Source organism: Sprattus sprattus (genome assembly GCF_963457725.1).
Source record: "Sprattus sprattus genome assembly, chromosome: 7".
NCBI lineage: Eukaryota > Metazoa > Chordata > Actinopteri > Clupeiformes > Clupeidae > Sprattus > Sprattus sprattus.
Window position 1 is genome coordinate 18387862 of NC_137926.1, and position 24808 is coordinate 18412669.

At 43.3% G+C, this 24808-nt stretch overlaps 2 protein-coding genes across 4 annotated transcripts in view; one reads left to right on the plus strand and one right to left on the minus strand.

Annotated features, from left to right (window-relative positions):
• The window catches only part of tbxas1 (thromboxane A synthase 1 (platelet)), a 64003-nt gene extending 55651 nt beyond the window's left edge, over positions 1–8352 (plus strand). For all 3 annotated transcript variants that reach the window (XM_080842835.1, XM_080842834.1, XM_080842836.1), the window contains 4 exons: positions 3928–4016; positions 4568–4705; positions 4881–5043; positions 7054–8352. In XM_080842835.1, the coding sequence (XP_080698961.1) occupies positions 3928–4016; positions 4568–4705; positions 4881–5043; positions 7054–7152 (489 nt within the window). In that variant the 3' untranslated portion in view covers positions 7153–8352. The remainder of the gene's footprint in view (positions 1–3927; positions 4017–4567; positions 4706–4880; positions 5044–7053) is intronic.
• A 1124-nt stretch (positions 8353–9476) lies between these two features.
• parp12a (poly (ADP-ribose) polymerase family, member 12a) lies at positions 9477–23862 on the minus strand (the record flags this gene model as incomplete). Its single annotated transcript, XM_080841735.1, has 23 exons — positions 9477–9733; positions 11301–11452; positions 11744–11874; positions 12395–12476; positions 12692–12788; positions 13161–13281; positions 14105–14273; positions 14638–14770; positions 15026–15124; positions 15404–15680; positions 16061–16196; positions 16744–17061; positions 18319–18568; positions 19196–19343; positions 19694–19828; positions 20274–20358; positions 20606–20693; positions 20778–20898; positions 21623–21924; positions 22166–22312; positions 22577–22847; positions 23176–23311; positions 23546–23862. 23 exons carry the CDS (start codon positions 23860–23862, stop codon positions 9477–9479), a joined length of 3972 nt encoding a protein of 1323 aa, XP_080697861.1.
• Positions 23863–24808: the final 946 nt, after the last annotated feature.

The following is a 24808-nucleotide window of genomic DNA, read 5'->3' on the forward strand; positions in this document are numbered from 1 at the left end:
GCAATGCGTAAGTAGAGCCTATATGAATCAAATGGAGAAAGAGGGGAAGAGAAGAGGGTCAGTATTGGAGAGGAAGAGGGGGAGGACAGGATAACAGGAAGAGAGAGAGACTGAGCACCTGTACTGTAATGAGCTTAGAGAGCATCTACCAGCTCGTAATTGACAGCCAACCAGCCACAGCTCACACAGCTCTAGTTTTTTTATCTCCAATCTCTTTAATGAGTCACCCTCACATCTGCGAGGGAGATTGACTTTTTATTACTTGTCAAATTAAACGGTTCCACTTCCAATTAAACTTTGATCATATTGAAAAAGTTGGGGGCCTAAGTTACTCCTATTTATTTGTTTTGCTCCTGTGATAGCAAATTAGAGACCCCTAGACCATCCCTTCCTACCCTAACTGTACAGACCGCTGAAACCAGATAGAAGTACCAACATTTTGTACTTTCCCGTGAGGCTGTTCTGTTGTTTTATGTAAAAACCAGGTTTGCCAGGACCATTTCCGGTGTTGCCGAATTTAACCAGGTTTGCAAGGACCATTACCAGTGTTGCTGAATTTAACCAGGTTTGCCAGGTAGCACTGCTAGCTCTCTGTCTGTGGCTTGCTAGCTAAGAACGCTTGCCTGACAACTTCAACCAAGCTCTCTGATCTGACCCAACTAGATTTCCTCTTTGTCAGGGGCAACATACAGCTAGCAGGAGCACACCCACACATCATCCCCATTTCAGACTCTCTTTGTGCCATTTCTCAGAAGCTGAGATGGGGGTCCGTGGCTGCGGACACACTCTTGACAAAATATACTTATTAGACTCCCATTCACTCAGTTCTTTTTCTATTTAGCCGTCACTCACCTTTACCCTGCCCCCCCCCCCCCCCCCTTTGTGTTATTCTCAGTTGGAGGTGAATGTAATCTGTCTTTTTGTTTGTGTAATAACACCCCCACACCCCATTGTAGCCCTCCACATGTTTCTGTCTCCACGCTTCCATTACCAGTTATTACCATGGGTTACAGTTTCCATGGTGACCCAAGAGGAAGGGGTGGGTGGGTATTGTTGGGGGGGGTTGGTGGTAGGAGGTTCAGGGGCTGGTGGGTGTCACACTGGAGTGTCACACACACATACACACGTCTGCATACAACTCAGGAGCTCAAGGGGACTACTGAGAAAAACACAACGAAGGGAAGAGACAGGAGGAAAGATAGAGAGGAGAGAAGAGAGGGATGAGAAGAGGAGAGGAGAAGGAGATGAGATGAGGGGGAGTAATGTAGGAGAGAGAAGTTGAGAGGGGAGGAAGAGGAGGAGAGTAGATGGCAAATGGAGTATTGGTGGGCTGGACTGACTGACATTGCAAGGTCATTTTATGTGAAGACTGTGGCTGTGTGTGTGTGTGTGTGTGTGTGTGTGTGTGTGTGTGTGTGTGTGTGTGTGTGTGTGTGTGTCTCAGAGATGGAGGGTTGGATAAGGGGGATATGCTATGCAGCCTGTAATTTTCCTTGTAATGTAAGTTTCCTTGTCATATGGTTTCCCCAAGGTTTGGTAATGAGAAATGGGGAACAATCAACACTTGAAAACATTCAGTATTATTCAATCTCATACATACACACACACACACACACACACACACGCACGCACACAAAACATGTACTAAGTGCCCCAGCTCCCAGCCAGACTTTCTCTTTTTGAATGTCTTTTTTGTATAAAAGGTGCAAAATTAAGAAAAGGGGAAGTGTGTTTGTGTGTTTGTGTGTTTGTGTGTGTGTGTGTGTGTGTGTGTGTGTGTGTGTGTGTCTTTGTCTGTGCCTTTCACTCTGTTTCTGTGTGTATTTAAAACCCAGGGTGACTGGGGAATACAAGTGCTGTGTGTTAGTGCTTGCAGGCCCAGAAAAATCGTTTGTGTTTTGCTCTTTTTATTTCCTTGCAGTCCGCTTTCAAACTGAATGACAATTTACTGCAATCACTGGAGGCGAGGTTGGCCCAAGGCCAGTGAACTGTTGGCCGTGCTTTTGTTTATTTTGTGCTAAATTATCTTGTTTTCAAATGTCTGTGGTGTTCTTTCCTCCATGTTTTTCCTGTGCAGTAATGTATATTGCAAATGGCATTCCGAGAAGTGGATGTTAGTGCTAATGTCTACACACACACACACACACACACACACGTTAACCAGACACACACACACACACACACACACGTTAACCAGACACACACACACACACACACACACACACACACACACACACACATCTGTATCCACGTGTGTCTCTACTCTGGGCTAGGTTTATAGGGATGTTTTGTGTTTGCTAACGGTTCTCACGTGAGGTTGTTTGGAGCTCGTTTCTTGTTGGGCCTCCGTTGCTAATGGATGATTATTGAGGCTTTGAGGGACAAAACTGGCAGAGGATTGTTGGTAATAATAGAGGGGGCTTTATAAAGCATGAATATTTCCATAATCCCTTGTTGCACAGTGAGTCCGATCTGATCAGTGGCCTAGAGCAGTCTCTCTCTAACATTTCACACACACACACACACACACACAGAGAGAGAGAGAGACACACACTACACACACTGCATGATTAGCATATTAAACCTTTCCCACAGTTCCCAAATCACAGGGAACAATGCCTGTGTTGTCTGAGGTGCCCTCTGCAAATCAAATAAAAGCGTTCTGTGTAAACAAACCACAAATTGCTCATGCTATTCCTCCATCACGAGTCACTGACCTCTCTCCCCATCGCAGAGGTAAAACACACCATTTCTCTGGTCCTGCACACATGACATGCCTGAACCCACCAGGCACAACTAGTTCACGGGTGTTGGCTTTGGAATGAGCTGCGATCCGAGTGTGACCTCTTTATGGTTCTGATGAGGCGGGAGGTTCTCTGCTGCTGAGTTTGACTCAGTTCAGTTCTCTAGCCTACACTTCTTTTGCATTTATGTCAGTCAAGATTCATTCATTCCATTTCAATTTAAGTCAATGTTGTTAGTTGTAAATGTGCCTTTCGATGTTGCCACTGAAGTGGCACTCTGTTGTCAGGATCTCTTGCACTCCCTGGTGGCTAGCTGTGGCTGTTGCGTGTTTCGTGTGTTGCGGCAGGGTCATCACAGCAGCTTAGTGGCGCTCCGTAACCCTTTACTACTCCTGTGTGGGTCTGTGCTACGCTAGGGTTTTATAGCCACACTCAACCCTCACGGCCAATAGAGCGCAACTACACTTCGGCTCTGCCCAGCAGACACACACACACACAAACACACACACACACACACACACACACACACACACACACACTTACACACATACACACATGCACACATACACACACACATTCTCCCTTTCTTACTCTCTCACACTCACACACACACACAACCCTGTCAGTGTTGCCATGTCTATCTGTCTTACTGGCCATTTTCTCTCCCCAGTTCAGAGTGACTGCCCATACACAGTGTCATCACACATACATCACACATACATCAGTGATCTGATACAGCTCTAAGCTGTTTCAGTCCAGCAGTTTAATAGCTTTGTCATCATTCACTCAGCATGTGCTCAAGTAGATTCAGCATTAAATAGAAATTTAGCATAAGGCCGTAATTCCTCTTAGAACACGAGTGCCTTTATTGAATTCTCTTATCATTGACAGAGGATAATTAACCGTTAAGGTGACCAGCAGGTTTGTAATTTTAGGCCTCTCAGGAGAATAACGTTGAGGTCATGGGAGTTTTACGTGAAGCCAAGTTCAGCTGATCCTTTAATACACACACACACACACTCACTCACTCACTCACAAGATGCACAAAGGGACATATGCACATGAACCATAAGATGGCTCGTCTTCATCATTGTTGGTTTATGATGCCCCCTGCTGGATAACACACAAATCTCTGGTTGTCTGTCTTTCTGTCTGTGTGTGTGTCTGTGTGTGTGGACTGCAGGACTCTCCGGATTACAATAACGTTCAGGAGCTGAAGTACATGGACTTGGTGGTTTCAGAGACCCTCAGGATGTACCCTCCAGGCTTCAGGTAGGCTGCATTCTCCACCACATCACACATACACACTCACTCTCTTGCTCTCACTCTTTCTCTCTCTCTCTCTCTCTCTCTCTCTCAGCCTCTGTGTGTTTATATGAAGGATTTCTCTCTCTTTCTCACTCTCTCTCTCTCTCTCTCTCAGCCTCTGTGTGTTTATATGAAGGATTTCTCTCTCTCTTTCTCACTCTCTCTCTCTCTCTCAGCCTCTGTGTGTTTAAATGAAGGATTTCTCTCTCTCTTTCTCACTCTCTCTCAGCCTCTGTGTGTTTAAATGAAGGATTTAAAGATGGATTAGTATGTTCCTTCCCATCTACCACCCTCTTCCCTCATTGGCCAAGTAAACAGTTGCATGCAAATGGCCTTGCTCAGAATTGACTGTGTGTGTGTGTGTGTGTGTGTGTGTGTGTGTGTGTGTGTGTGTGTGTGTGTGTGTGTGTGTGTGTGTGTGTGTGTGTGTGTGTGTGTGTGTGTGTGTGTGTGTGTGTGTGTGTGTGTACGTGTGTGTGTACGTGTGTGTGTGTGTGTGTGTGTGTGTCTGTCAGGTATGCTCGTACTGTGGAGGAAGACTGTGTGGTGAATGGCCAGTTCCTGCCTAAAGGAGCAACGCTGGAGATTCCTGCAGGTGTCCTGCACTATGACCCTGAACACTGGCCTGAACCAGAGAAATTCATCCCAGAGAGGTGTGTAGGTGCGCGTGTGTGTATCCATGTGTGTGTGTTTATGTGTAACAGAGTGAGTATGTATAATACAGGAATACTTCTCTATGTGCATACATTAGCTTGCATATGCATAGACACATACATCAATCTTAAGACAGAATGTCCCCTCACCCTACACCATCCAATCCCATTTCAGGTTCACGGCCGAGGCGAAAGCGAGCCGACACCCCTTTGTGTACCTCCCCTTTGGGGCGGGGCCTCGTAGCTGTGTGGGCATGCGATTGGCCCAGCTGGAGATGAAGATGGCACTGGCTCTCATTCTCCAGCGTTTCACTGTGGAGGCCTGCAGTGATACCAAGGTACTGACATGCAGGATGTGGTACCAAGGGACACACACACACACACACACACACACACACACACACACACACACACACACACACACACACACACATTCTGTTAAGGAGATTAAACAAAGTTGTCCTACTCTAGACATTAGCAGTCTCCTGCCCTATACTTCTCCCGTCTGAAAGGGCTGTCAGATCCTCTGGACTGTTACAAAATACAGCACTCTTTTTGTCAGACCGAGTGCAGACCCTGCCCAGAGCCAGCCGCACTGTGTCTGCGTTCAGCCTGAGTGTCTGCGTTCAGCCTGAGTGTCTGCGTTCAGCCTGAGTGTCTGCGTTCAGCCTGAGTGTCTGTGTTCAGCCTGAGTTTCTGCGTACAGCAGGAGTTTCTGCGTACAGCAGGAGTTTCTGCGTTCAGCCTGAGTGTCTGCGTTCAGCCTGAGTGTCTGCGTTCAGCCTGAGTGTCTGCGTTCAGCCTGAGTGTATGCGTTCAGCCTGAGTGTCTGCGTTCAGCCTGAGTGTCTGCGTACAGACTGAGGGCCTGATTTACTAATTTGCGAGCGCAGCTTAATCTGCGTTCGCAAATTAACGCACGGTGTTTTTGCGCATTTTACTTGGTATTTATCAAACCAGATCGCGCTGGGCAATCTGTGTTTAGCCCGCCCTATATAGGGCCTGATTTACTAACACTGCGACCGCTGCTTAAACTGCAGCGCACATTAACGCACGGTGTTTTTGCGCATTTTCCGTGGTATTTATTTAGGAAGAGAAAATGAAGGTTCAGCGAGGTGGAGATATTGGTTCACGTTCGCTCAATCACTGAACCTGATTCAATGTGTGTGCTGCTATATTGTTGTTCTGCCCGCCATCACCTACAGCGAGATGTTTAAAAGAACACGATTATAAAGAATATGCTATTGGTGGCATTAATGCATAAACTGTCTATTATAACAATATAGATGTGTACATGGCGAGATTAATAATTTCTACAAGGGACATGGGTTCACTACAATATATATGGACGTGGGTGCAATCAATGGTTCCGATTACGTTCGGAAAGTTTGCGATTTCAAAGTCCACAATTGCGTTCAGAGCCGAACTCGCGGCATTGTATGGGTAGATAGCGATAGTCATGGCTCTGTGTGTGTGTGGGTGTGTGTGTGTGCGCGAGTTCAATGCCTCTCTCTCTCTCTCTCTCTCTCTCTCTCTCTCTCTCTCTCGCTCTCGCTCCTGCGGGCAACGAGAGTGAAGTGTCTTTCTCCCGTGTCTGCGGGGCAACGTGAGTTATAAGTCAATGTTAATGTTGACGGTGGAAAGGGGAGGGGAATTCACTTTTCCACAAACTGGTTGAAATTATCCGGAGGCCAATATTTGCAAATTAGTTTCACCAACTGATGGAATGGAATGTGATCGCTGGGTGGAGGGTTGGATGTCTCTATGATCTGGTCCAGAAATTGAAGTATTGCGTGGCTGGTTAACCTGTACCGTCTAATGATTTGTGGTTCATTTAACTGAAAATGTGTTATACGAGTTGAAAAAAATATTTCTGTGCGCTGTCTCTGTCTTCTTTCTTCGCCTTGCTGTTATCACTGCTGCCATATCAACGTTTTCAGACTCAGTGGAAATGCCCTTCCTGGTTAAGACGTGCTTTTATGAGGCGGAGAATTAGCGCGCAAATCGGAGACTTGCGCTCGCCAGGCAGTTTAGTAAATTCCACGCAATACATCATTAGGCGCACACCTCCCATTAAATAGCGCTTCACGCCTACGTTACCACCCACGTCTCCGTGCCATCCTACCTGTTGGCAGGACACACCCTCAAAGCGTTAATATGCGACTCTACTCAAATGCGCCCCCTTAGTAAATACCGTTTTATGTTTACGACCGCTATTTTACGCCAGAAATGGGCGCAATCCTGTTAGTAAATCAGGCCCTGAGTGTCTGCGTACAGCCTGAGTGTCTGCGTATAGCATGCTGGGCCAACCTCTGAGTGTCCTGTGTGTCTCTGCTCTCCCTCTCACAGGTCCCTCTGGAGTTAAAGTCCAACAGCACCCTGGGCCCAAAGAACGGCATCTTGGTCAAAATCACCAGAAGGGACTCATCACACAGCTCACAGGACTGATGAAGGGATGGCACGAGCCTCTGTTTGGATTAATTTAGTACCGCACTGATTTATTAACTCATTTGTTTGTCTTTCTTCCCAATCAACAGTTAAGTTTTTTACTTTTAAGAAACAAACTATTTTTAAGAATCAAAATGCCCAGTTTGAAATGAGAATATGAAGATAGAAGTGCCTCTTTCAATTCTCCTCTGGCTACAAGCAGAATTAATTCAAGCCAGCAGGGGGAGCTCTTCTTAAGAATAATATTATGAAAGAATGGAATACAGTGTAATAAATAATGTCTGATGTGTCGAAAGGGTGGGCAGAGTTACAAACCCAACCTTTAATCATTTGATCTTGCATACTGAAAACACAAATAAGTTACTGACTTTTGGGCTCAGAATCATACCCCACAAATATATCTGATATTAAACCACATAATCTGTTCAAACTTTACATAAGTACAACATGCCTTGCTGGAAAGTGAAGGACTTCTTTCAGATATATATGTTGGTTTAAAATATTTGCCTTAACCCTGATAAAAAATGCATTAGCTAATCAGGAAGAGGTAGAGTGATGGCATTGGTTCGCTGTTGCATGAAATGTTACTGAAACACTCAGAACTCAGGTGTGTGTTTCTGACACAGGACTCAGGTCCCTGACACTGGAACAGAACCTGTGTGTGTCTGACGGTTGGGTTGGGGCCATAAGCTGTGAGACACCAACCTGCTAGTCCACTTTGACTCACATCTGGGCAGGAGGCTCCAATGGTGTTGTGAACTAAGATGACCCCACACTCAGACAAGGCAATCTGGGCATAGTGAGCCTGATAGAAGAAATGCTTCAGGAGCTTTGAGTTCTCAGATACTGTATTTCAGTTGGCAGAAACGAACTGCAAAGGCTTACTCTTGCACTTTTTCTTTTGACGATCCGTACTAGACAGCTTCACAGGAGAACGAACACAAGGTGAGCCTTTCTGGTCTCGTTGATCTGTGAATGTTATATTCCTGAGACTTGAATGTACATAGTTACAGATAAGAGTGTGGCATTTTTTATGTTAATGTAAGAGTAAAATACTGTGGTATATTCAAGACTGTGCAATATACTGTGAGACTGATCACAGGGTAATTATTTGTTGAGGGAAAGAGAATGAGTTAAGGACAGAATGGGGTGTAATGAAATATCTTACGATATGAATATTGTAGTGAAAAAGTGAAATGTAAATCTCTTCTAAATCTGCACATTAAAATGATTTTCTTCCACAAAGGCTCCATTTAGTGGGTAAACAATGTACAGAAGAAAACTAATAACTCAAGGGTAAAGAGCAGTGACTCTCATATAAGCCATCTTTAAAGAACTATATCAGTGTTCTAATCTGCATTTGAGGAAACACTCCGAGTCAATACAACACTCCACCTCAGGGAGGGGCTGAGTGAATGATCAATAGTATGAGCCACCCAGGGGCGTAGCCACGTGGTGGCCAGGGGGGGCCACGGCCACCATTGGTCAGGGAATGGCCACCCTGCCGGCCCCCACCCAACCTCACAGCACGGTTAAAAAAAATTTAAACACAAAAAACCCGCCTGAACAGAAACGTTATTAAGCTGAAATAAATGCATTAGTATTTTTTTAATCAAGTCGTCTTATATTGTCATTTGTCACCTACGCTACAAGCCCCATATTAGCAGCATGTGTGTGAGTTTTAAAAAACTATTATCAAGTGCCAACCCAAATAAAAGACTGGCCGGAGCTGGCCCCCCCAGAAATAATGTTCTGGCTACGCCCCTGGAGCCACCTCCCAGGGATGAACTGGATTAACAGGTTTCTCCACATGCATATCACGCCATCAAATAATCAGCAGTGCCAAACTGGACCACACTGGTGTAGGTGCACACGCAAATGCTTAGTTATAGTCTTCATTCATTCACCTGACACAAAGACAAGTGAAAATCTGGTGTGGATTTCATACGTTTTATCATGTTTTCATCATTTAAAATAGCGTTTGACTTACAGCAGTAGTGCATTATGTGGAACTATGGTATTTTAAAGCATACAGTTTACATGTGTCACTGTAAGGTGAAAGACATAAGTTGTGGGGGCAGGTTAGTTGAAAACATACATTTTCATAGACAAACACACACCACCATGGGAAGTTATGGTATTTCAAGTAGTACTAGTAAGCTTTTCAAGTGGCATGCAAACAGAAAGACAAATCTAATACAGTAAGTGTACAATGGCCAAGACATATTGAGAAAACACAACAAATATGGATAGAATTATAGGATAGTTATGTTTGACCAGTCATCCTTTATTTGACAGGAATTTCTTAACGGTTTATAGTGGTCTCAGGAGTACTCCACAATGAATTCTGGGTAAACCTGGTGCTTCTCAAAGATGACGAAGATGGATGGATTACTGACACTGTCCACACAGCTGTCGTAGAAGCCCTTCCCCATCTCTCTGGCTGGTGGGCGCAGGTACGCACTCCTGCCCTTAATGTAGTCACCCACCAACACCGTAGCAACGAACATAATCTTCTTGCGGCCACCGCCTAACGCCGAGTATCTGTCTGAATAGGAAGCGTCTCTGGCAAAGTAGCTCCCTGTTACAACGACAATATAAAACAACACAGATACATGCTGTTTAATATGCCCTGTGACCTCAGAACTTTTGCAAAAGACGAGGGTCAATAGGTTTTCCAAGGCCTAAATAAAGAAAGAATGTGAAAGAATATGTTCTACAGTATTTGAGTAAATAAGACTTTTTATGTGACAGCCATGATGTCAAAGGGTACAGAACCTATCATGTATCATGTACATCTTCACAGAACCACTGCAACAATTTGCCACTTTTTGAGGTATGTTTGTATAGGGGGGGGTGCTGCTCAACATTTTTTAATTTTATAGCCAATTCCCTGGCGTAAATACGTCCACTACAAACACGTATCATATTTTCATGGAGGTTACTGCATGTAGACCAGCAGATACTAATTTAAAAGAAATTCCTGCATTCAAATAATGTAGCCTATTATGAAAGTTTGGATGAAATGGTCATTTATTATCACATAAGCATTTAATTATCACGGCAAACAATTACGCTGCACTGAACTGTATGTAAAGTTAAAATAACTAAACCTGTAATTATTTCTTGTGAACGAATATCATTCACGTCTTACTAAACATAGACACTCGAAAGTGAACGAGGTTAATAAGTCCTTTCTGTTTCCTCTTCTGAGCATATGCAGGTTACGTGAAAAAATATCCAAAGACCCGTATCCGAAGACCCAGTCAAAATGAACGAAACATTTCGGTTTTCTCTAGCTTCCCATGCTGAGCCTATGCAGATCACTTGAAAAATGATCCAAATACTTGCATCCGACAGATGACCTAATCGTTCACCTCCCGACTCTGTGTCTTTGGATCAACGTTTCGTTCATCTGCCGGATATGGGTCTTTCGTTCAATGATTCGTTCTTTTGCCGGATATGGGTCTTTCGTTCAATGTTTCGTTCTTTTGCAAACCATGTCTTTGGGTCAATGATTCGTTCTTTCGCCAACCGTGTCTTTGGATCTATGATTCGTTCATCTGCCGGATATGGGTCTTTCGTTCAATGATTCGTTCTTTTGCCGGATATGGGTCTTTCGTTCAATGTTTCGTTCTTTTGCAAACCGTGTCTTTGGATCTATGATTCGTTCATCTGCCGGATAGGGGTCTTTGGATCCTTTTCCATGTGACCTGCATAGGCTCAGTAGCCTACAGTCAGCTAGAGGAAACAGAAATGATTCGTTCTTTTTCCGACTGGGTCTTCGGATACGGGTCTTTGGATCATTTTTCACTTGACCTGCATTCAACGACTAATTTCTGTTTCCTTGGCTTAACCAATGCAACAGTCCCGATGCGCGGTCATGAACGAGAAAAAGAACGAATCTTTTTTTGAGAGGACTCGTTACTCTCGAGTCGTTGTAAGGATTCGTTCAAAATGAACGAATCGTTCACGAACGACACATCACTAATGAACACACCAGTCATCCCCATTAGCCATGCAGGATGTGTATTGTGTAGTTCTGGGAGTGTAAGAAAATCTTCACAGCATCACAGCATGACTAGATCACCAAGTGCTTCCAATTAGCATGATAGAAAGTTTCCTTACGTGCCAAAACTGTTACACACCTTTTCCAAAATGAGAGCCATGGACCCCACAGATTCTCCAGTCAAAGTTCTGTTCGCAGATGGCATCCAGGAGGGCCTGCTCTGTACCATGGAACAACTCCATTTCTCTCGCATCCCCCCGCCCCGCTCTCTCCTTCATCCGGTCTTTTTGCCTGGTGGACAGGAAGCACACACACACACACACCAAAACACTTATGTTCAAGAAAAACTTTGGACTTGGTAACGAGAACTCACTCAGAAAAATATGTTTAAAAAAAAAAAAAACATATTGTTCAGCACACATCTATCCATTCTCGGGAACTCATTCGCACCAATCCCCACACATTGATAATGAAGATAATGGTGGTGAACTGAATGATAAACATAATGGCGTTGGTAATGATGCTAATGATGATGATGGTTTTGCTGAGGATAAAGGCCTTGATTTTGTGAAGGACCCTCACCACTGAAAGACCCTCCAGAGTGAAGGGTTCTGCACACGTTGGATACCGTGGACGGTGCTCCTCTGCATGGTTCTCCTGAACAGGTTCTCCACTCGCTGGAACTCCCCAGAGGAGGATGACAGTGGAACCAGCTGAGGGGATGGAACACAAATAAAAACAGAAGTGATGTCATATGACAGGAGTAGGAATGCCCCCTGTGTTCAAGCCCATGAAACATGGTGCTAGTTATGCCCCTTATTGACAGGTCGTAAATAAACAGTTTATTGATCATTCATCAACAGGAGTGATTATATTAAGGGTGATAATAAATATTAAAAATGGAAATTATATTAAGAGTGATAATTATATTAGGAGTGATAAAGTCACTTCTTACTCTCATGGGTCCTCTAAATATAAAGTACTATACATTATGTTCTGTGAATCAGGGTCGTTTTCTTTCCCTCCTCTACAACACATGATAAGCACTTGATTTAAAAAATACAGACCATTATAATATCACTGTGACTTCAATCAGGTGTGTTGGGGCAGGCCAAAGCCAAGGTCAAACATACTTTTTATCTTTTAGATCTTTAAAACATAGGAGAAATAAAATACAATTATCCTAACTCTTAGTGAAATGGGCCACATGAGAGCCAGTGTTATAATGTTTACCTTGTAAGTATGGCTGGGCAGGGCTGTTTTGTCCCAGTGAGCTGGTACATCTAAAGAGGAGCTGGAGGCCTCCTTGGATCCGCTGGCATGGCAACAAACACAGAAACAATCAACAGGTTCTTTAACTCAACTAATCAAAGCTCTCTCCCCTCCCCAATCCTTTTTTTTAAGGACAAATTAAGTATTTTTCACTGCTTCAAACACGCAACCTAAATTGCTATTATACACGGTTTGCACCTTAGCCATACTACACAGACACATCTCCAGCTCTCACACATGTACCCCAGAGCTCAGCACCTTTTCAGCTTCTTCTCCACATCCTGAGAGGAGATGAAGTGAGGTCTCCTCCGTATCTGTCTCCTGGTTCGGTGCTTTATGTTCTGCTGGTACATTTCTGAGAGAAGAAGAATTGACTTGTATTAATCAATCTTTCAAAGGGTGAAACGTGAAGTGGTGAGTGGGCAAATGCAATGCAGGTCAAATCTGTTTAGTCTAGTGAGAATTGAGTACACTGCTGACCATCTGCATACAAGGATGTGAAGACCTCTCCTTTGTACATCGCTTTGGATAAAAGATTCCGCTAAATGACTAAATGTAGACACAGATTAAAGCACTTAATAAACCTTCAGGTTATGGTCTGCTGAATGCAGCTTGAGGTCATTAAGGCTTTAACTTTAGGCTTTCTTGGTGAACATGTAAGGTGTTCTGAAAGACTAACAAGTGCATCGTGTTGTCTAGGTTACTAGACCTAACCTAACTTACTTACCCTTTAAGTGGAGAACATATTTGTGTCCTGCCGAGCTGAAGTGGACCTCGTCTTCTACTTCTGCCAGATAGATGTTCTCCAGGGTCTGAGAGCTGATAGTGGTGAGGCGCTTTGGTTCACTCTACAAAAATGAAAAGACCAAAGAGCTGATTTTTTTTTATCATCTCTGATCTTTAGCCACTGGGGCTAAACTAAAGTAACAGTATGCAACAATTATACTTCAGGATTAGGGTTAGGATAAGCAGTTTTACCTTAAAATAACAGCTTGAAAAGAATTGGGGTGCTACAATGATTTTTAATATGGAGAATTGCCTCCGTGCCATTGCTATACCAGGGTCCATAGGCTTATAACTGCTAAATGTGAGATTGCCTGATGCCGCCCGGCTTTCTACTGTCTGCCAAACTAGTAAGTAGCTTATTTGCCTTCTTGCTTTGTCTGTTGTTGCACTTGCTTGATGTTTGACTGTGTTAGGACTGTTGTTGAGTAACTAGTTTGTCATAATGTCAAAGTCAGCACATTTAAAGAGATTTCGTAAGTTTTACCCGCTAGCATATCGTTAGAGAATAGCAATTGATCCGGAATGCTTCTTTAAAGCAGCATTTCAGAGTTTTGGTCTAAAACTAGGCAGCTACCCATCTAAAACCATGTAAAAACTGGCAAAAACTGGCAAATATTTCCGTCGAAAGTTATTCCAACCCAAACCACAGAATTACATAGTGTGCAAAGCCTGGACGGCTCGTGGGAAGGACAACTGTGTTCACATGCTGGAGTATCTCTCCAGCAAACTAACTTATATTCAAGGTGACATAAGCAATGGGCCACAAAATGCAGTTGTTTCTCCATAAAGGGGAAGCACTGAAGGGTGCTGCAGTTAGTGTCTGCTGAAGGGTGAGAAGTAATGAAGGGGAAGATGACACTGGGAAGCCCAGGCTCCTTCACTGACCTCCAGCCCATACTCATTCCAGCCCCCCTGGTCATCCAACCAGTACCAGCGCCACTCGGTGGTCAGGATGAAGTAGGGCGGTTTGGTGACGGAGGACGCAGTAGACAGGCGTCGGACAGGTGAGCCCACACAGGTCATGGTGAGGAAGTTCACAGGCTGAGGCCCAAAACTAAAAACAAATGAAAGGATACCTGACTCAGTTAGCACAGAGACAGCTCCTCAGGCTTCCTTTATCTGTCCATACAATTATCTATCAACATGAGCTGTTACTTTATCCTAAACAATCTTAGTATAAGTGAATAAAAGCTTATCAAAAACAAAAATACAAACACATTTTTGTTTTGTATTTGGAGGTGGGAACCATGAACATGATATTGTAAGTGTTCTTCCCCCTGTTAAAAACTTATGGAAAAGTAGGTGGTCCACTAACTAATCTGTGGCCTTCCTCTTCCTGTTTTTTCAGTTAAAACCTGTACATACCTGCACAGGTTAATGCTATTAGCTTTGTGAAATACATTAACCATCTCTATCACCTGGAGTCATTTTCTGGGTTACAGTAGGACCTTTCCACTTCCTCCTGTTCAGACAGGTCTTTCCAAGTCACTCCATCTCTGTCAAGAATCTGCCATTTATATGGAAGGCGGTGGTGAACGCGAATGCACTTATCTAGCAGAGACATACAACACAGAATCAGTTAAACTTTCAACAAAAACACCTAAATATTATGTCATAAAGATATAAACTAAATGTACCATCTGACTGGCATCATGTCATGGACACTTGTAAAATCTGTTCTTCCCCAGTTCGGGGGCTATATCACACAGAGAGAGATGATGATGGCCAGACAGAACCGATTTGGTCCTGACCAGATCCTGTTCCAAAACTGGTTACTATGTGGACACACTTCCCAGAAATCACTACCTTTGAAGCTGCAGCTGCGGCGGATGAAGAAGAGGCAGATTTCATTGCGGTCTGCTTCACTGACTGAGGTGTTGGACAGCTGTCTGACTGCAGGGGACGCTAGAGGAGTAGAGCAGAGGAGTTCATCTCTTAGTAATACAGACATAATAGGAGTGACCAATGACCATTCAAACACCTTCCAAAGCGCTTGACACAGGTACAGGAAAGGTTTAAAAGTTATCAGTAAGTTTGCTCCCTGGGAATCAAACCCTAAGTAAAGTAAGTCAAGGAAATATGTTGGGTTGCCTTAAAAAATATATATATTTTCAGCACAAGCACAGCACATCAAGACAGCACCCAGAACAAAAGTTTACAATCTTTTCATCAGCCAAGACTCACGTTTCTCTGCCTCTTTGACGGCGTGTCTCTCCCCGTGACCACCGATCAGCAGCCGGTTCTTGTAGATAAGGTGGATGTTGCTGCTGTTCTCTGGACTGAGGCCTCTGCCTTTCAGGATCTTCATGCTGCCACTGTCAAACGTGTGCGCCCTCTTACAGGCAGCCCCAAACTTACAGTCCCCCAAAAGGAAGTGCTGGCACACATGCAGACTGGTGCACTTCGACTGGAATCGGCAGGAGCCATGTTCCCCAATACCCTTGTTGTAATGAGAGCAGATCTACAAACATAGTAAAAGAGAAAAATAACTTAATAACTCCATAATGAAATAATCAAGCCTTCTATAATATAAATACAAAGGGCCATTTTAGTGGCCCATGCAAAGTGCTGATAAATAAGCTTAGTACACGGTTTTTAGGTTCCCAATGAATCTGTTCACTGAAGGCCTTCAGAAGGAAATATGAGTTCTAGAAAATGAAATAACATTAACTCAGCTATTTCTTTGTGAAAGTTTCTGAGTCAAGTGAGCCCCCTACTTTTACACTTATATGGGCTTATAGGTATATCTGCATTGATATTGGGGAGGTCTGCAAAAGGGATGTTCAGATGTACAGATTGAACGACTTTCTCAGCTTAAAAAGACGGCAGCACTGCACTGACCTCAGGGAGCAGGTAGGGATCATTCTGGAGAAGTAGACAACAGAGCTCCTGGTCACTCAGTACACCTAACCCGGCTCTCTGCAGAAGAGCTCTGTTAGCTGGGGAGTCCGCTGCGTGTGGGTTTTTGCATTTGGCCCTGTGTCAATTACACAACAAAACATTGTATTAGTTCCAATACATGTAAGGACGCTAGCGCCAGTACCGAAATACCAACGAGAACGAGGAGAGAGCAACATTTAATGGCATGACACTGCTTTGAGTGCTGACTGTTATCAAACAGCCTCTGGTGAAGCTGGTGGGCACAGGTGCACAACATGACTTAAATCGTGTATAAAATCATTTTAGGAATAATTTTTGAACATTAAAAATGAATCTGTTTACACTGAGATTATAATCTTTCAGGTGGTACTGCTAGATTTATGCTAGACTAATTAACATATGGCATGACTTGGAAATATGACACAGAGTGACAAAGTTTGCCACCGTTCTTTGACAACGGCACAAAAATGTCTACTGCCTTGACTGTAAATGAATATCCCCTCAAGTAAAACTAGGATGATAATCTACACTTTTAAATGACTTGAGCCTGCTCATTGCCTGGTTTAAGGAATGGTCTGGTAGGCAACTTAAAATACCGAAACAAGTGAGTAGATCAATAATCTTAGAATCAACAATGTGCTTACCCGAATCGGCACTGACCACTCACAAAATACCTGCACAAGTGTAAATCCTCGCAATTGTCACATTTGAGATTCTGACAGATTCGTAGGTTTGTTTTCGCGATAATCAAGCTGTCCGGACGGAGCCCATTTAAATCACCTGGAGTCTCTTCTTCTCCCTGAGCTATGAAAAATTTCGTTTCGTCGGAAAGTACTGCAAATAGCACTTCTTTTGCAACGGTCATGCTTTGCCTGAGGCTTTGGTCAACCTGTCTGAATGTTAAGCATCCTTGATTTGTGCATACTGTCTTTGTAATGCTCGAAGCGACGAGAGCTGACATTCTATAGCCTACTTTTTAGATTTTACTTCGCCTTTTTACCAAGACCAAGCTGTTGCTTCCTGTGTTGCCGATTTTCATCAGAGTCGAAACTGAAAGCTCGTGGGCGTACTTGGCGCAAGGTCCAGTCTTAAACACTTGGGGCGCCCGATCACATTGAGCCTAATCTCAACAGCTGAAGGCTGATTTCCTGTAATAACACAACACCACAAGCACAGGGCCACATGAACGACTACGCCAGCCTTGATCAAGCTTAGAACGCAAGTGGAAGGTTGAACAGAAGTCAGAACCAGAAACTGTTGTTAATCTTTATTTATGCCACTTGTTGGAAAGATAAATACAGACCACAACCAACACACCTCTTTGAAGACAAACATAGTACAAATAGTTCATTTAGGAATTGAATTGCTTTGTTGATTTATATTAGGAAGCAAATCTTTAAAAAGCTGAATGTTACACATAAAACAATACCTCACAAATACCAGTTTGTTGACATAGTTGATTTCAGGTCCACGAGGGCCTTACTATACTCCCAGCACAACAGAAAAGGATACTCAAACCCTTTCAAAAGTAGGTTGGGATTTAAGCTCTTCCTCTATATTAGTCCATAGAACACAAAAGGATGGTAGGCTTAGCCCCTTTCTGTCCACGAATAAACCAGTTAAAAGCTTGTACACTTTCTGGGCTCCCTCAGCTTGGGCATTCATCAAAGGTCCAAAATGACCAGCTGACAGAGCATTCTCTTAAATAACCACTAGATAAATGCTGCTTAAAGGATAACGTATTCTCCTGTAGGGCTGGTTCTGAGAAATGAAATGAGTGACTGCATAAATCAGTAGTAGTCCACCAACAGCTCTGTGTCTCCACTAGGAGAGACCATGGTAAAGGTTAAGCCAGTGTACAATCAAGCACTGTCATCTGAGTGTAACAAATTCATTACAAACAAATATCTAAATACAACTTATATCTAGAATAGTTGTGTGAATAGCAATAAAATATGTGACTTCATGCTTTATCATATCATGGAGTAACATGCAGTTAAACTAAACTTAACCTAGTCAAACAGCCAGAGCTTCTGTACATGCGCTGCTCATCAAAGTACAATTATATTTTGTACACACTGTTGAGGAGGTGGCCAGTATCCTGCGCTTCAGCACAGAGCGGAAGTGCTAAACATGTGGAACTATAAATCAAACCACCACATTCAGAAACTTGCTCTGGCACTCCGCCCAGACACCAGACACATTGGGAGGTCTAGTACCTGTACTCAATGGCAAACTCTGGGTAAATCTGATATTTCTCAAAGATGACAAAAATGGCGGGATTGCTGTCGTTGTCCACACAGCTGTCGTAGAGACCCTTGGCAGTTCCTTTAGCTGGAGGACGCACATAACGGCCGATGCCTCGGGCGAATTCTCCCACTAACACCCGAGCCACGAACATGATCTTGATGCTGCTGGTGGAGTTACAGTAGTTGTGCGAGTATGCAGCATCTCTGGCAAAGTAGCTTCCTATAGGTCAAAATGAGGGAACATGGTAGTAAATGGGTGTTTTCAAACACATTACTACAAGGCTGCTTCAGTCAGACCATGAAATATAGCACAAAGTGCAAGAGATACCTTTAAAAGAATTTGTATCCATACACCAGCTCCTGCAAGGCACTTGCTTTTTCGTCTAAATACTTTTGTTAAATGTTCAGGTTTCAGGTAAATTGGAGAGTTTGGACGTGAGGAACAGTATGTTGTTGTTCTGCTTACTGTCACATTTGATGGAGGCCATGATGAAAAGTCTATACTTCCTCCAGTTATAGTTTCAGAGATGGCAACAGGATATAGAAAGGAGACAGCACCGATCAGGGCTGTCTCTGGTTGTTTGCACATTTGCATTAAATTGTGAAGGTTTCCTGTTCAGCTGACGCTCATGTCATTTGCATTGTGATAAGCCCAGTCCCCACATGGAAACCTGCAGCTTTTGAAATGGGAAGCAGTCGTGCTAGCAGCTGATGCTAAAAGTCATGTGCTGAAGCCCTCTTGCTACCAAGTCTACTTCCCATGTTCTTGTGGCTTTGTGGAGTGACATTTACTCTGCACAGCTCTGTACCTAAGTTGTGCTGTGCTGTACTGTACAACAACACTCACCCTTTCCGTAGAGCGTGCCGTGGACTCCGCACATCCTCCAGTCAAAGTTCTGCTCACAGATGGCCTCCAGCAGAGAGTGGTCTGTGCCGTGGAAAAGCAGGCGTTCCTCTACAGCCTTGCCCCCATTCCTCTCCCTCATGATCTCCTTCTGCCTGGGGAGGTTGGGGGGTAAAGCACACAAAATTAAGCTAAAACAGACAAACAGTGAGGTAAAGTTTGTATTTCTTACTTGTGAGAATTGGAACTCTTAGAACTTGTAACAGATTTTGTTTACGTGTGGTTTATTAATATACACCAGACTTTATGTTGTACTGATTCTTTAAATTCTAGTTTTCGCCTTGTTATTCATAGTCATCTTCATGTTCTGCTCACGGAAATGTACTGTTCATTATTCGAGTAGCGTCATTATCAATATTACACTTTCAATTCTATATTCACAATTTCAAGCCATTCATTTTTATTGGATGTCTTTGAAGTGTATGTGAGTTCATACACCACAAACCATTGAAAAACCTTCCAAAGTGATCGATTCTGTATCCTTCTGATACTCTGAACAGTGCTGTTGGACATTGTGGTTTTGAACATCTTCTCCACCTTCTGGAAGTCATCAGAGGAGGCTGAGAGTGGAACAAGCTGGAAGCATAAACAACCATATGTGAGTCTAATATGAATTAGTCTCATGGGGTCATAAATATGTATATTGTTGGGGCAAGAGAATGTTGTGTAACCTCATAGCATTCCGTGGGGCTAGAGACTGACATTAGCACAGTTAGTACATTGCAATTCTGCCCAGATAATTCAGGTTGTTTCCCATTAGTGTCTTGTCAAAGTGTGTGTGTGGTTGTTCATTATTTGGTGGTGTGTGGTACTGATGAATGACTGTGTTAATTTCTGACGTTAATGTCATCCGTGACCGTCCACCATTAATGTTCCTTCAGTGTAAATGATCGCCTGCCTTCCTACCGTGCCATTGTGATGAGTTCTTCCTGTTCGGTATGTGTCAAAATGACATCTAGCCTGACATACAAAGGGATGCGATATGCCTCATATCATTCATCACCAGTGTGAGTTCAGTCACCTTGTAGGTAAAGTTAGGAAGGGCAGTTTGATCCCAGTGAGCTGGCACATAAGCAGAGGAGGAGCTAGAGCTCTCTGAAGACTCACTAGAAGAGAAACACAGAGAATACATTACTGCAGATGTACCTGTGTTCATTAATATAAACAATCAAACAACAAGAAGCTATCTGGCCACAAACATCTGTAACTCTAAAGCATATTCCTGATATATATCATGGTACTACAAAATGCACTCAAATGCAGTCATCAAGTACACAGATCTTAAGAGGCATTATTATAAGGAACTGGCATTATTCTGTTATGTTTAACTCAGAACACAGGGGACAAGCGTACCCTTTCAACTTGGTCTGCACGTCTTGAAGAAAGGGTCGTCTTCGGACCTCCCTTTTGGTTTTGTATTTTTGGTTCTGTTGATACATTTCTAAAAAGGAATACAAAAACAAATATATATTACCGCACACTGATCATCAACATTTTTGAAAAAAACATGTAATAAGATTCCTACCTTTCAGGTGGATTGTGTACTGTTGCTCTTTTGCATCGAAGGACAGGTCTGTGTCACCACTGCAGAGGTAAGCTTTCTCCAGTGTTTCAGAGGTGAGCGAGGCCACAGCTGGTCCATAAGCCTGTGAAGAGGACAGAGCTTCCTAAATACCTTAAAGGTGCAGTCAGTGGTTTTTGAACTCAAAAGCCAATCAAATACATTTCTCTCCCTGTTTAGCCTAAGACCATTGCTCCTCAAGGAACATTATAAATTGGATGGCATAGTGCATTGCTCTATGTTATAGGCCTGGTATTTGTTGCTTTGTGTTAATGTTTACCTCTGTTTCAAATACCTTGGATCTCACCTGTAATAACCTGTGATTACCTGCAGTTGCCAGATGCCATTACGTAAGATCTGGCCAAACCCTTCTCACTTTCTCACACGTACTCTGCAGCTGCTTACCCAGCAGCAGGACATGCAGTTTACACTCCACCTACCCTTTATACTTTTGGTATTGGGTTTTGTGTTCTCGTTATGTTCTTTTTCATTTTGTAAACACTCGGTCCAAGCCACTTTACAGTGCCAGGTATGTGTATGAACACTGGAGTTTTTCTAAGTGCACACATAGAATGGACAGCTAGCAGACCGTGAAGAGAAATTTGTTGAATTTGACAAAAATTGTATTGCAATACAACCACGGACAACACCTTTCTTTTCATCCAAATATCTTTACCTACTCATATAAACGTTTCATAGGAGGCACAAGTTGTGAGTCTGATCACACCAATATCTTTCTCCGCCAAAGACCAACTCATTCAGTGCCACTGGTGAACATTCTGTTCTACAAACTGTAGCCACTCACTGACCTTGACTCCGTACTCATTCCAGCCCCCTTGGTCATCTTCCCAGTACCAGCGCCACTCGGTGGTCAGGATGAAGTGGGGCGGTTTGGTGACAGAAGAGGCAGTGGACAGGCGCCGGACCTGTGAGCCCGCACTGGTCATAGTGAGGAAGTTCACGGGCCGGTCCCCAGGGCCTTTGTCATTGGTTGGGCTGCAGTAGGCTGTCTCGATCTCCTCCTGATTAGAAAGGTCTTTCCATGTAACACCATCACTGTCCAAAAGCTGCCATTTGTATGGAAGAGCGTGGTGGACACGAATGCACTTATCTACAAAGCAAAGGTAGAGAAGTACTTATGGCCAAAACTTTCATTTCTCTCAAAGACTTTAGTTATGCATTTTTAATTCATAAAAACAAGACTTCAGTTTCCTCAAGCCTTAAATAATATAACCACTTAGCCTTAACCACCCACGCATACAGTATATCTCTATAAAAGTGATTAGCACAATCAGGTAGACAACACTAAGGGTACTATGTTTCTGACTACAATTCACGGCCTATGGTCATGCCTTTGAAGCTACAGCCTCTGTGGATGAAGTAAAGGCAGATTTCGTTGTGGTCGGCTTCACTGATCGAGGCGCCTGAATGCTGTCGTGACTGCTCTCTGACAGCAGGTAGCGCAAATGGGAGCTTTGGTCCTGGGGAAGATATGGTCTCTGAAAAACAAAGATAAATCAATGTTTCAACTTTAAATTATTTCACATTTATTTAAATATGTTTTAATGTGCACTGCATAGTCTCTCTAAGTCTGAGTGTGGCCTTTGGATACATTAACTAATAGTGAAATTATCACTTGTGCAGTGTCAGGTAGAATACATTAGTTCCCACACCGGACCGGCAAATTTGTGCAGTGGAGATTTGACACATATTCCTATCATTGCTACTTGGATTGCTAAATCATTGCTACTCACCTCGTTTACTATAGGCCGTTTTCATGGCGACTGGCCTCTCTCCACTCATCAGCAGTCGGTTCTTGTAGATCAGCTGGAGGTTTTGAATGTTCTCTGGGCTGAAGCCTCTGCCGTTGAGGATCTTCATGCTGCTTGCGTCAAACATGTGTGCCCTCTTACAAGCGGGCCCAAACTTACAGTCCCCCAGAAGGAAGTGCTGGCACACATGCAGACTGGTACACTTCGACTGGAATCTGCAGGAGCCGTATACCCCATTACCCTTGTTGTAATGAGAGCATATCTGGAAGGTTTTCAAAGATGTTTCATAAAAAACAAAGCTCCTTTGAATACGATGAATGACAACAGATTACGTTGAGCAAATGTTTCCCTGTTTCCTGAAGAGAGGCACACTTATAGCCTACTAATCATTCAAAAGACTGAAGAGCAAACTAGGCTACATCTAACACTGGGTGAGTGTAATAGGCCTAAATGCTCTTTAGTTGTGTTTTTCTTTCACAAGATTGGAATTAGCTTGTCTGGTCATTATTCTCAGTTAATTAGAATTTACTTAATGCTTAAAGTCATATAATAAGTATTTTGGGATATTTGCTACTAGGCTATGCACTGACCTCAGGCAGCAGGTACGGATCATTCTGTAGGAGTAGGGAACACAACTCCCCTACACCTAGTTCACTCAAACCCGTTTTCTGCAGAAGCGCCCTGTTCGCCGGGGAGTCAAAGCTGTGTGGGTGTTTGCATTTGGCCCTGTTAAATTAAATATATATTAAATACACATACACGTACAGATATTTCTTAACTTGCTATAGTCCTAGTTGAAAAATCTGGTGAAATACAGTGACCTAGCCTACCCAAATGCAGGTATTGATGGTGCTTGCTCACCCTCAAAAACTACACTGGCCGTACAGGCTACGCACATACACACGCACACATAGCCTACACCAGCAGAGAGAGAGAGAGAGTATATGTCTGATAACTTACCCAAATCGACAATTCCCGCAGACAAAATACCTACATAAGTGTAGAAAAGTGTCACAATGAAGGCATTGGAGATTTTGACAGACTCGTAACGTTGTTTTAGCGATGACCAGACAGTTAGGTCGAATGCCTGTAGGATTGAGGGACTTCTCTTTACCATCAACTAAGAGGAATTTACTCTCGTCCAAGAGCTCTCTAAACAGTACATGTTCTGCGACTGCCATTTTTCGTTGTAAAATTTGATTGAGCTTTTTAAACCCTAAACATCCTTGGTTTTGACAGAGGATTGTTATAACGGAGAGGTCGATCGGGGACGACATTTCTGCATTAGTCCTACGAGCTGTCATCTCACTGGAGCCCCGGAGGCGTAGGCTACTGATATACCCGGAGTCTCGTTTCATCAGAAAGGAAAGCGAAACTGTTGCTTTGAACCTGCTATTACATCTGCATGACAAGTGAAGGCGCTGGCTCTAGGTATCCTATCCTATCCATTACATACTCGAGCAATGGTACGTCTAATGATGCTAGCCTGTTAGATCAGTTATTGTGAAATCAGTGATTTACCATTAGTCATATCAGTCATAGTCTATTGTTAAAAACGGGCTACAATCGAAAGCACCCCCACAATTAAACATTTTGTTTTGATAAGCCAACATGTCTTTATCCTTTTTAATATTACTGTAGTCTACATAATATGTCTACATTGGTATTATCCCTGAGGACGCACACAGACGTCCAACCTGACCTAGTCCACCCCAGCGTGCCCTATGCTCTAGACCTAGAGCTTCTCAGTAAGCGGATCTGGAAGCACACCATGGTTCTGTTCACAGGAGCAGATTTTCTTGGAGATGTAATCATTGAGGAGTACATTGAGAGTGAAGGCGCTGCCTTGAAATGGCTCATTGAGAAATGTGGGAACAGATACCACATTCTTAACAATGAAAACACAGACGACGACACACAGGTGAAAGCACTGCTAGACAAGATAGAAGAAATGGTGGCAGGAAATGGAGGCTGTTATGAATCGCACAAAAAGATTGTAAAGAAGGACATGAAGCAAAGGGTGAAAGAGAGAGCAGTAATGGTGAAAAAACAGACAGAGAATCACACATTGCGCATGGGTGAGTGTAGAAAATTAAAACCATACAACCATCTCTAACATTACATTGATTATCATTTTAAAAGCAAATAGCAAATTACGTCAGACTATCAACTGCATTTATTTTGAATCAAAATACTCACCTTTACTTACTCCTATACTCCTAC